Source organism: Panthera uncia (assembly GCF_023721935.1).
Source record: "Panthera uncia isolate 11264 chromosome B3 unlocalized genomic scaffold, Puncia_PCG_1.0 HiC_scaffold_1, whole genome shotgun sequence".
NCBI classification, from domain to species: domain Eukaryota; kingdom Metazoa; phylum Chordata; class Mammalia; order Carnivora; family Felidae; genus Panthera; species Panthera uncia.
In genome coordinates, this window is record NW_026057582.1 from 13,176,248 (window position 1) to 13,189,203 (window position 12,956).

The 12,956-nt window shown below is 53.0% G+C and overlaps 1 protein-coding gene across 2 annotated transcripts in view; it reads left to right on the forward strand.

The window, feature by feature from the left end:
• Positions 1–12,956, forward strand: part of NRDE2 (NRDE-2, necessary for RNA interference, domain containing) — a 56,320-nt gene that overhangs the window by 34,570 nt on the left and 8,794 nt on the right. The window contains exons 9-15 of one of the 2 annotated variants that reach the window (XM_049612329.1): positions 2,346–2,521; positions 4,514–4,900; positions 5,654–6,582; positions 7,696–7,834; positions 10,897–10,968; positions 11,421–11,645; positions 12,512–12,709. In XM_049612329.1, the coding sequence (XP_049468286.1) occupies positions 2,346–2,521; positions 4,514–4,900; positions 5,654–6,582; positions 7,696–7,834; positions 10,897–10,968; positions 11,421–11,546 (1,829 nt within the window). In that variant the 3' untranslated portion in view covers positions 11,547–11,645; positions 12,512–12,709. Of the gene's footprint in view, positions 1–2,345; positions 2,522–4,513; positions 4,901–5,653; positions 6,583–7,695; positions 7,835–10,896; positions 10,969–11,420; positions 12,710–12,956 lie in introns of both variants that reach the window. The other variant, XM_049612328.1, reaches the window with a different exon arrangement.

The window sequence follows — 12,956 nt, forward strand, 5'->3', positions numbered from 1 at the left end:
TAATCGCAGGCATGGCTTCCTATAACCACCCTTGCTGTCGGAGAACGATTCGTCACCACCGGGCTCCCTGATGCTGTGCCTGGTAGCCATGTCTGCCCCCACGCCCACCTCGGAGGACCACTGATCTGCCCTCCACCTCTGTTATTATGTTGTCACGTTATTTTACATGTTAGATATGTGGAATCATAGGGTGTGTGACTTTTTAAAACAATTTCCTGTTGTAAAATACATACAAAGTTTACCACTTAAACAACATTTTTAAATATACGGCTCAGTGGCATTAACTACATGCACACTCTTGTGCAACTGTCTTCACCTCTGTCCATCTCCTCAACCTCCTCATCTTGCCCAGCTGGCACTCTGTACCCATTAGGCAGTGACTCCCCATTCCTCTCCCCACCCTACCCCACCCCTGCCCCCACGGCCACCATGCTACTTCCTGTCTCTGAATTCGACTATCTTAGGAACCTCAGATAAGTGGGATCAGACAGTACTTGTTGTGTTGTGACTGGCTTATTCCACTTAGCATAATGTCTTCCAGGTTTGTCCAACGTGTAGCATGTGTTAGTACCTCCTTTTTTTTTTTTTAATTAAAAAAATTTTTTTTTACTGTTTGTTTTTGAGAGAGAGAGACAGGACATGAGCAGGGGAGGGGCAGAGAGAGAGGGAGACACTGAACTCAAATCAGGCTCTAGGCTCAGAGCTGTCAGCACAGAGCCCAATGAGGGGCTCAAACTCACAAACCGTGAGATCATGACCGGAGCTGAAGTCAGACGCTCAACCGACTGAGCCACCCAGGCGGCCCTCAGTACCCCCTTTTTAAGTCTGAATGGCATCCACATTTTATTTATCCGTTCACCTGTCCACGGACACTTGGGTTGCTTCACCTTTTGCAGCTGTGAACATGCAGTACACGTGTCTCTGAGAACCTGCTTAGAGTTCTTCTGCACGTGTGCCCAGAAGTGGCAATGCTGGATCATGCGGTAGTTTTAAAAACTTCTCCGAGGCACCGCTATGTTGTTCTCCAGAGCACTGCACCATCTTCTGTTCTCCCCAACCTGTGCACAAGGGTTCCAGTTTCTTCACATCCTCACCAACATTTGTGTTCTGTGTGACTTCTTAAGATTGACTTTTTTTTTCACCTAGCATCATTCTCCTGAGATCCGTCTGAATTGTTGCACGCGTCCATAGTGTATTCACATTTACTGTGAATAGTAGGTGTAGACGAATCAGCTCGTTTCACCTACTACTGCGGGACATTTGGAGCGTTTGCAGGGCTTGGCCACTGTGGATAAAGCTGCCGTGGGTGTTAGTGTGCAGGTGTTAGTGTGTACGTAGATTTTCATTTTTCTGGGATCAGCACCAAAGATTGTAGTTGCCAGGTCTTTGAATAAGTGCGTGTCTAGTTTTATAAGAAACTGCCAACTGTTTTCTGCGTGGCTGTACCAATGTATATATCCTGTTTGTTTATTTTTAAATACTGAACTTTTCTCCTCTTCCATTCTGCATGTTCAGGATTAGGAAACAAAATGAAAGTACAGGATAATCTTGAATTACCTTTTTTTGAGAAGTGGACACCGGTTGTAGTCATAAGGCCACTGGCTGAAAATTCTGGTGGCTTTAGAAAGGCTGAACCAGGGCTGTCATTAAATATCATTTAGCGTTCTAGAACTGTGTTGTCCAAATACGTAGGCACTAGCCACACGTGACCATTTTATTTATTCTGAGAGAGAGCGAGCGAGCAGGGAAGGGGCAGAGAGAGAGAGAGAGTGGGGAAAGGGAGAATCCCAGGCAGGTTCCACGCTGTCAGCGGCAGAGCCCGATGTGGGGCTCAAACCCATGAACCGTGAGATCATGACCTGAACCGAAACCAAGAGCCAGACGGTTCCAGACACATAACCGACTGAGCCACCCAGGTGCCCCCACATGTGGCCATTTTAATTAAAATGAAATAAAAAATTTAGTTCTGGTATCAGCTACATTTCAGGGGCCCAGTAAGTCACGTGGCTGGTTGCTACCATATTAGACACATGGGTACATATTATGTCATTATCACAGAAAGTCCTCTTGGGCAGTGCTGTTCTATAATGTGCGTATTCCCATTTTAATTGCTATGATAGCACTAAAAATCATCTGATTTCATTGGCTAATCTTCCAGGGAGTTTTGGGGATTTGATGGATGATAGCAGAGTCCCTCGGTGCCTCTGAGTCCCTGAGTGTCCCAGAAGGCTGGGCCTGGGTCTTACTCATCATGGCATTCCAGGGCCCCCCACAGCAGCTGGCGTAGCAGAGCGGTTGGGTGTCCGTGGCTGGTGAGGGGGGCTAAAAGTCCCGTTCTTGTCTAGATGATGATGATGATGAGCCAGAAGATGAGGACCAGGAAATAAGAGAGAAGAGTCTGCCCAGGTGGCAGATCTGGCTTGCCACCGAGCGGTCCCGAGACCAGAGGCACTGGCGGCCGTGGCGCCCTGATAAGACCAAGAAGCAAACCGAGGAAGACTGTGAGGATCCAGAGAGACAGGCAGGTCCCCCGGCCCAGGAGGGAGGCCGGCCTTGGGGTCTCTGCCTTCTCCCCGTTCCCCTGGGGTCTGGTCACCTGAAAGAAGCTTGCTGAGCTCACTGTCTGAGCACGCGCCTGGCTTGGGAGATGTTAGCTTTTGCTCCTGTTTCTGTCTGTGGGAACCTCCTGGGCCACTGGTGACGTGGGAGCTTGGAGGAACTTGACCAGGTAGTTCCTGTCCCCAGGTAAGGAGGGCAGGCTTCCCCGGAGACTGTCTTCCAGGTTATTCAGTTACTTTTTCACACAGAAGCCTGAGGACTCAGGGTTTTAAAACGTGGTATCGCCGTCCTAGATTCTTTAACCGTGTCCACTTTCCCCGCAGCACTCTGGGATCCTCAGAGGTACAGCAGATAGGTTTGATTCCAGAAGACAAGAGGACCTGGATGGAGAGGCCGTGTCGGGACAATCAGTGTACCGCTTGTCTTGCTGGGGAGGGAAGTAGCATTTACCGAGTCCCGGCTTACGTCTTGACTTACCGAGTCCTTGACTTACGTCTCACGTTATCTCACTTACTATCATCGAATGCCTTGGTCTGTGCTGCGCTGCGTCTAGTGACCAGCAGCTCTGACGATTTTACATTAAAGGAAGAGATTCTATTTTGAGACCTGAAACTGACCCAGTTTCGTAAGACACCAACTATACTGCGTGGCTCACAGCATGTTCTAGGTGCAGACCTGGGGGGTGTTTGCAGTGGCGAGGCTTGTTGGCTTCGGCCTGGTTTGTGGTCTGTGACCCTCACAACCTACCTGCCTTGAGGGTGGGGATTTTTGCCTGCTGCCGGGTCACAGTGCGTGGACGGTGCTTTTCTTGGGGTGAGTGCTCAGCTAATGTTCCTGGATGGTGAGTGAATATTTGAAGCCACATCTGCTCCAGGCAGAGGAGTCAGCATGGGTGCCTGGAATGTTTGGGGTGTGACGAATGGGGTGGCCGGACTGCAGTTAGGATCAGGAAAGTGGGGAGCTCTGCGCAGGAAGGAGGGGCTGACTTCAGGGAAACCTCCACTCCACTCTCGGATGTTTGGTGAATGGCCCATCGCCAGGCGAGTCCCTTTTCCGGCTGAAGCTGATTGTATCGGGAGGAGTAGGGTCTTGGTGTTTGGGTTTTATGGCGCTCAGGGTCACCCTTCCAGAAGTTCATTCTCAAGGCTCAGAATTCCAGCCATTTTCTGGAAGTTCGTCTCTGGACCAAACTGCTGCTGTGAGCCGTTCCTTGTCCCTTAGCTTTTCCTCCAGTCAGAGCCTGGAGTAGAACAGCTTTCTGATTAACTGACGGTTCTGACGAGTAGAACCCCAGGGCGTCCAGTTTTATTATGCTCGTGCTTTGGTTTCCTCTTTGCTGAGAACCACAGGGACCAAGCAGGTCAGCAGCGCCCTCACACAAAGGCTGGTCTCCGTGGCCTTACCTTTTCAAGTTACTGCATGAAATCATTTGTGGACATTTGCAGTTAGCATTCTCTCTTCCAGTTGCTCTTACCTCGTGGTCCATGGCTGCTGCCTTTCCTTCCTGCCTTGCTACTTTTTATCTCCTTTTGGGCATATTTTTCATTTCCGAAAACAATTTTGTACAAGGAAATCACCAAATAATAAGATTATTTTCTATCTTAATAAACAGTGTTAACTGTCGTTAACTTAGAGTAACCACAAAAGCAGATATGTGTGCTTTCAGAAGTGAGTATGATTCCAGATTTTCTGTGAATCCATTAGGCTCCTTTGGAAGGTTTTGGCGTAAGCCTGCCAACAGTTCCCTCCAGCTCTCTGGAGCCCTGTGAGGCCTCTGACTTTTTTGTATCTTTCAGGAAACCTAGCTCTTGTCCGTTTAAAATTTAATTTGAATGATATCGAGTCATTAGCACATCCACGTAAAAAGAGCTGTGGGGAAAGTCATGAAGCCCTGTTTGTCACAGTAGACAAACCGAGCTCCCGAGCAGGCCCCTTCATCTTGTCTCTCTTGCAGGTGCTGTTTGATGACATTGCCCAGTCTATGATCCGTCTTTCCAGCCAGGATCTTCAGTTTCAGCTGGTTGCGGCCTTTCTGCAGTTCCTGGGCGTGCCTTCTGGCCTCAGCCCTCCAGCCTCCTGCCTCTACCTGGCCGTGGATGAGAACAGCATCTTCGATGACGGGCTTTGTGACGAAATGCCACTGACTTTTCTCAACCTTTCCTCTTCCGGTGTCAGCTGTGTTGGCTGCTCAGACCCACTGGGCCGCCGGCGCTGGACCCGGGGTCACAATCGAGAGGGCGAGGAGTTCATCCGCAACATCTTTCACCTTGTGATGCCTTTGTTTTCAGGCCGGGAGAGGTCTCAGCTCTGCTTCTCTTGGTTACGGTACGAGATCGAGAAGGTAACTCTGGCCTCCTCCACCCCACGTGGGGGCTTCGTACATGATCACGGGGCTCTTGGTGTTCCTCGGAGCACTGGGCCACACCACCTCCTTGTTCGGGGACCCCAGAGGCTCCTGGTGTGTGGCTGCCCCTGCTGAGGGGCCGCGGGGGGTGGGGGGCAGGAGGAAGAGGGGTGCAGCTTGCCAGTGACTGGGGCCGTTTGTGTTCGCACTTCTGCTGTCAGATGTCTGGGATTATAGGAGCAGTTAGTGTGAACAGCCAGGCCTAAGCGTAAGCGGGGGTTAGAGGATTTCGGGGTTTATTAAAATAGATAGAATAAGCTACTTGACCCTGCTCCTCATATCCGTTTGCTAGAAATTTGTCTAGGGTGAGCTCTTCTGCCCTCTGCCGGTCACCAGTCAGTAGTGAATCTTAACACCCACAGTTCTGACACAGTTCTGACAGGATCTGAGCTACCGATCCACACACCAGGTTGTATGTGTCTGATAAGATGTGGTGGCCACCTCTCACGGGAGGAGACTACTCGGGGTGTACGAGCCTTGTTTATAGAGGTTTGGATGCAGTCGTGTGGGGGCGCCTGTGGCCTCGGTACAATCCTGAATTGCTTCCCAGCTCAGAGAGCCTCAGGGTTTACCAAACACGTGAGAAAGGCGGGAAGTGTCGACACCTGTGTGGCTTTCTAACATTGACGGTACAGAGGGGTTGCCGTAAAATTCCAGGGCACTCGGGAGTCCTTTTCTTTTTACTTCTAGGTCATTTGGTGTCTGCACACTAAAAACAAGAAGAGGCTAAAGTCACAGGGAAAGAACTGCAAGAAACTAGCCAAAAATCTCCTGAAGGAGCCAGAAAACCGCAACAGTTTCTGCCTCTGGAAGCAGTACGCACATCTGGAGTGGCTGCTTGGCAACACCGAGGACGCCAGGAAGGTGTTCGATACGGCGCTCAGCATGGCGGGGGGCAGAGACCTGAGGGACCGTGAGCTGTGTGAGCTCGGCCTCCTCTACGCCGGGCTGGAGGCGGAGCTGTTGCCGGACCCGAGAGGGGCCGCCACGGCGCGAGCCGTTCACGTACTGACCAGGCTGACGGAGCAGGGGCCCTGCGGGCCCTACTCCGGGCAGGCGCTGGCCGTTCACATCTTGAAAGCTCGGAAGGCGTACGAACACGCGCTGCAGGACTGTTTGGGCGACAGCTGTGTGTCCGCTCCGGCTCCCAGCGACTCCTTCGACCGCCTGACTAGCCTGGTGAAATGCTTCATGCTCTTTCAGTACTTGACCGTAGGGATCGATGCGGCCGTGCGGGTGTACGAGCAGGTGCTCGCAAAACTGAAGGGCTCTGTTCCCCCAGGGGGCTCCGGCCCGGAGGACGGTGCCCGCGCCCAGGGCCCCCACGGCGCGCTGGAGGCCGTGACGCTGATGCACACGAGCCTGCTCAGGTTCCACACGAAAGTCAGCCTTTACCCCCTGGCTCCTCTGCGCCAGGCTCTCTCCGAGGCGTTAAGGTTGTACCCAGGCAACCAGGTGCTTTGGCGGGCGTACGTGCAGATTCAGAGCAGGTCCCACGCAGCCAGTGAGACCAGAAGATTTTTCGACGCGGTCACCAGGTCTACCAAACTCTTGGAGCCTTGGTTGTTTGCGATCGAGGCCGAGAAAATGAGGAAGAGACTGGTGGAGAGTGTTCAGAGGTGAGTACAGACATCTTGTTCGTGTGTCCACAGACCTTTGGGGCACGCCTGCCGGGTCCCCACTGCCCTGCTGGGCCCCAGGGATCCGGAAGTGAGTATGGGCCGGTGCTGGAGCGCCCGCCGTGGATGTTCCGGGTGATGGCGGATGACCTGTGGAAAGAGGAATAAGAGCCTTGCGAGTGGCCACAGCTTTCATTAGGGGCCTTCGTGGCTGCCTCCCTAGGCCGTGCTTTTTGGGATCCTGAACCTTGCTTATGGCGTGTGGGCGGTGACGGTCAGGCTTTCGGCTGTCCGAGGAGCTGTGCTAAGAGCACATGGACCAAGAGCCCGGGCCTGGAGTAGGACTCTGGATTCAGATCCCAATTCCTCCACTTACCAGCCGTGTGGCCTTGGGCAAGTCCAGTCACCTCTAACGGGCTCCCCTTTTGTAACGTGGGAACAGTTGAGAGCCTGCCTCTTAGGGCTGCTCGGAGGGGCCGCTGAGGTGAGTGCTGAGCCCAGAGGGAGCCGGAAAGAATTACCAGTCTCTGTTGTTGTTCCAGATGGTAATAGTATCAGGCTTAACTGTTACCTCTTGAAACAGTGTTTGTGTCTGAAGGTCGGGCGGTGGTCTTGGGGACACCTTAGCTTAGGCATTATTGTTCCTTCCAGATCTTTGCTGTCGCTTCACCCTGACCTCGTAGAAGCTGGCTACTCAGAGTTGCCTCTGAACAGTGTTTCACTTCGTTTTTTATTTCTTCCGTTGGGATTTTAGTCACTCTATTTTCCTTAAATGGAAAGGACTTTCCTCCTCATAAGGTAGAATTTGCATTCCGCTGATCAGAGGGTAGGCTTTCTTTGGAAAACAGAGAGCAAGGAGTTTGCGGGTGACGTCTAGGCAGACTCTGGTGTAGAAAACACACAACCCTGGACGCTGCCTTCCTCTGGCCTCGGAGGGGCCACATCACGTCTGTACTCTGCACCCCTAGCGCCCCCAAACCTGGGACAGCACCATCCCTGACACACTCTGGTCCTGCCGATGCTGATGTCTGCCATCACTAACGTACCTCTTCTTCCTGTGGCGCCGTGGGTGCGAGAAGTGGCCTCGGAGTCACGTGAGCCTGTGTCTTGCAGGGTAGATGGTAGAGAGGTCCACGCCACAATTCCCGAGACCGGCTTGACACATCGCATCAGAGCCCTGTTTGAAAATGCGTTGCGGAGCGACAACGGCAGCCAGTGCCCCTTACTGTGGAGGATGTACCTGAATTTTTTGGTAAGAAAATATGTAGCGTTTTTGTTTGTTTGTTTGTTTTTTAAAAAATTTTTTTTAACGTTTATTTATTTTTGAGACAGAGAGAGACGGAGCATGAACGGGGGAGGGTCAGAGAGAGGGAGACACAGAATCTGAAACAGGCTCCAGGCTCTGAGCTGTCAGCACAGAGCCCGAGGCGGGGCTCGAACTCACGGACCGCGAGATCATGACCTGAGCTGAAGTCGGCCGCTTAACCGACTGAGCCACCCAGGCGCCCCTAGAGTTTTTGTTTTTATGCCGAGCTTTGCTTCGTCACAAGTGGGAAGGTAGAGGCGTCCGGTCGCCACCTCCTGGCAAGGCTGGCAGGGGCTTGCTTTTGCCCTCACGCCTCCGTGGCCTCGCTTAATCCTCGCGGGAACCCCGGTGACTAACGTCCGGTGTCTCAGGACTGGGGAAGAGGTCTCGGGTTGTGGATCTCTTGGAGTTGACTTTGTTGATCAGCAACTTGGAAGTGGTCTGAGCTTTGGAAAGAGACCTTAGTTCTTTGCCATCTGTGCATAAGAGTTCCCAGATCCTGATTCTGTTCTGTCGTTAAAGGTAAGATTCACCCTAGAATGTCGCTTTTACAACGACCTCTCCAGAGAAGCTTTGTCTCACTGAAAAGTACCGTGGTGATTGAACATGGTGCAGTGCCCTTTAATTTTGCTGCTGTGCGTGTGGGGGCTGCTGGGTGGGTCCTGGGCCTCAAGCGTCTGTGAGTCAACTTTGCCTTTGGTTCGGGACCTGGCCTCAGAACGGGCCTCACTTGCCACAACACGTCTACTGCCACGTTGCATGGCGGTTTAGAAACCTAGGCTTCTGGGCCACTTCAGTGTTTGAGCTGAAGGCTACTAAACCAAGTGATCTGTAACGAACGTCGTAGCTTTCAGAAGCCAGGAGTGATCTTCCTTATCTCTGTTTCCACTGGGTAACTTAAGACAAAGTTTGTGGACTTTTCCACTTGACATAGGACAGAGTCGGGTGTAAAGAGCAAGTAAGTTACGGATTAGGAGAGCTCTGGGCCTCCCCCCGTCTTCGCAAATTTCAGAATTCATGTGGGTGTGCCCCCCTCTCCCCCCGACCTCTGAAAGGCCCGAGCGGCAGGGAGGACGCGTGATCCCGGGACAGCCGCCTCCTGGCCCACCGGGGACAAATAGGCACTTCCTTGTGGGCGGAAGTCAGCATCAAGATGAACTACCGCAAAAGTTTGTGTGTTTTTGTGACATTTAAAAAACCCCAGAGCTCAGATTCGGTATTTTGACACCCGTGTGTGACGTGGAAACCTCCAGAAGTCCAGGTGCTGGTGTGGTGTTCACGGCGCACTCGTGGTGGCGGCCAAGGCAGAGGTCAGAACGGGTTCCAGGCGCATCTCTGCTCCCGTGGGTGGAGCCACAGGAGCCACTCAGCCGAAGGAGAGGAGACGCTCCCTAACATTTCCAGCGCCGTTACCACGCGACCCTTGGTCAGCAGGTGAAAGACCTTGAAGCGTGAGAAGCGATGGCTCACGCGTTTGCCAGTTCTAACGTCTCCCGTCTTGGTCGGTAGAGATGGGTGGTGCGAGGTGGACCGGGTGTATTTTTTACAAAGATCTTCCATGAGCCAGATTCGGATTTTGGACAAAAAAACTTGTTGACTTGGGAGAAAAGAATGGGGGCCCTTGGGGGATTTCTCCTTCTGGAAAGGTTAGCACTGGACTGAGGGGGAGTTAGAGCCGAGTTAGAGCAGGACTTCTCACAGCTCCTGAGGCATCCGGGACGGTTCCCAGGGCTCTGATAACCCGGGAGAAAAATCAGAATAGGGCCAGAATGCTGGGGTGCAGGCCGTGTGTGCAGGGAGAGGCCGAAGGGAGCCGACTCCATAGGGAGGGCTGGTGCTTTGGCTGGTTGTGTCTTTGTGCCTTTCCGGATGCGTGTGCGCACGTGCGGATTTACTCCCTTATTTTCTTTGGGAGAACGATGGAAAGAATTACAGTTTGTTGTTGGCCGTGGCGAGTATGGGAGAAGAAAGGAATTGGGGAAACAGTTAACTCTTCCCACTGAGGTTTGGACTTAGGTTAAAACCTGTTTGGGGGGCCCTTCCAAATGTGCTGTTCTCCCTACACAGTAACCAGCGCTTTCCCACTGAACCTTGTTGTTTTGGCTAAAATTACAGTTTGTTCTTTTTTTTTTTTTAATTTTTTTTTTTTTTTAAGTTTATCTGTTTATTTGGAGAGAGTGAGGGAGCACAAGTTGGGGAGGGATAGAGAATCCCAAGCAGGCTCTGTATTGAGCATGCAGAGCCTGACGTAGGACTTGAATTCACAAACTGTGGGAGATCATGACCTGAGCTGAAGTCAGACACTTAACCAACTGAGCCACCCAGGCACCACCCCTCGTTCTTTTTTAAACAATTTTTAAGTGAACTCTACTCCCAACATGGTGCTCAAACTCACAGCCCCAAGGTCAAGAGACGCACATGCCATCGACTTAGCCAGCCAGGCGCCCCGAAATTGCCATCACTTTCAAGATTCTTCGGGTGTTTAGATCATGTACCTGCACAATTGGGAAAGAAACTAGAGTGTATAAAGCCATCCGCTGGTGCCGTGGGCTCGATGAAGTCAGTCTTACTAACAGAAAAGGGAGCAGTGGCACCCAAGCCGGTGGTCACCGGATTGCATTCTACCCTCTGCTGCCATTTCTTCTTTCCCATTGACCGCTAGCAGAAGTTAGAACATATTGAGAGGCCAGCATGTACGAGAGCCTCTTTGGTTCACCGCGCTGGTGCTGAGTACGTAAGCCTCCGGAGAGACCGTCGGAATCCCAGATCCACCCGAGCACCACACCCCTGCCCTCTGCTCCTCCACCAGCCGTGTCCTCTACAGTTCTGTGCTTGTCCCGTCCTGGTGCTGCGGGTCACGGAACACATGCTATGGTGGCGGTACCAGCCCTTCCCCACGGGCTGGCCCACTGCAGCCGAGCCCCCAGGTGGATTAGTACAGGGTAGTTTCTGTAGCCCTAGACACTCTGCTTCAAGTAATCATTTCTGTGATTTGCCCCCTGCCTCAGGTTTCCTTAGGAAACAAAGAAAGGAGCAAAGGCGTGTTCTACAAAGCACTTCAGAATTGTCCCTGGGCGAAGGTAAGTTCCAGAGCCCCCGAGATCTGCACATTCCCAGGGACCTTCCCGCCAAGCCTCAGTGCCCGCCCCTCTCCCGTGTCCTTGTGGACAGGGCCCATGCCAGACCCTTTCATGGTGCAGCTGTCCCCCGTGGAGCCTCAGCTGATGGGCGATTGTTTCCTTTCCTTGCGCGTTGCTGTGGGCAAGGGGGTCCGTCATTTGCCCAAAGCTCAGCCCAGATGCTGAAAGCATTGGGGTCTGTGTCCCCAAGCCCGGTCAGGAGGTGTCAAACACGGGGACAGAGATGTCCACCTAGTCCTGACCCCACTTCGGGAAGAGAAGGCTTTGCTGGAGTTCACCCCTTCCACCCCACTTCTGTGAGTTGGGCGTCCTGCCCGGTGAGGCCGAAGGGGAGCGCAGGCTGTGGGGGGCGGCGTGGGGGCAGCTGGCTAGCGCTGGACCCCTGGCCCTAGGTGCTGTACCTGGACGCTGTGGAGCACTTCCCCGAAGAGATGCAGGAGGTCCTGGACCTGATGACGGAGAAGGAGCTCCGGGTGCGCCTGCCCGTCGAGGAGCTGGCGCTTCTGCTGGAGGACTAGACCAGGAGGGAACGGGCCCTGCCTTCCGGGCCTCTCGCCTGCCCCCCCCCCCCAACCCCCCCACCGGAGCCGGGATGCGCAGGACGGGGACGCATGCGTGTGAGCATGTGTCACGAGACCTCCGCTTTTCAAGTTTAATTCTTAGTAATTTGGGTCTGGGTTATCAGTCTTTTACCTCTTGCACATTGTTTGGATGTGTAAAGGACACAGAACCATAGTTTACATGTTGTATCTGTGAATGTGTGTACGTAGGGGAGAATCCTGCCAAGTGAAAACTAAACCCGTCGTGGCTGGCGTGCGGGAGGTCTGTTCCACTCCTCTGCCCGGCCGTGAACGTTCCCCACTGGCATCCTTGGTGGTCCTGCCGTCGTGGTAGGAAAGGTCTGGTTTCTGAGCACTCGGACCTCTCCCCGCAGCTGGTGAGCAGGAGAGCAGCTTTTGCCCTTAAGAGCCGTTTAAAACTTGGTGTTCTGGCCTCGCTCCTGTTTTAAGTTTCTCATTATTTGCTAGGCTCTTGATGCCACCTCCCTTCTGTGGACCAGGAGCATCACCTGGGGGCTTGTTAGAGATGCAGCCTCCGGGCCCACCTCAGCCCTTCTGAGTCAGGGCCTGCACTTGAACAGGACCCCCTGGGGACTTAGGTGCACCAAGTGTGGGGGCGCTGCCCAAAGGACCCCTGCCTGGGGGCTGTGACACAGAGGCCCAGACCCAGACCTGCCAGGCCACATTCTTGTTGTGATTTCTGAGGGTATGAATGGAATGAAACGTAAATATCCACATTCAGACCACTTTCTTCTGAAAAGGACACGCCCTTGCAGTCATTATTAAGGACACTGAGCTAGGAGGAAATTGCTCTATCTTCCCTGAGGTCCTGCTCTAAGAGAAACACGGACAGTTGCTGAGTTGCTGACTCTATCGTGCTCTCTAGAATGGCTGAAGTTGTATTTCTTTGGCATCTCATCCAGAGAAGCCCGTGTCATGGAAGAGAATCTTGCCTAGAAACCAGCGGACACTGGTGGGGGAGAAGGGCGGCGGGTCAGGGCACCCGAGGAAGGTGGCTGGCCAGCCAAGTGGATGCTTGCCTCGATCTGCCCCGCTTCCTTCGCGGCTTCAAGACTGAACTGTTCAGAGAGGGGAGAAGTGCCGGAAATGGATGAAGAAAGGTAAGGGGGAGCTCTAACAGGTTTTGAGAACCCTTGAGGGGGATGAGGTTTCTGAACCTAAGAACGAGCAGGCAGGGCAGATTCCTGTTGGGAACCTTGCTTAGTAACGCCAATACCTTCCTGCCCCAAGAATGCTAGAACCCTCATGCTCCACAGACCTTCCAGAAGGGAAAGCGGAGTTTCCTTCTGAAGCCAGAACCACAGAGTTGACCCCTGTTGCTTAAACAGCAGAGAACGCTGGCTTTGC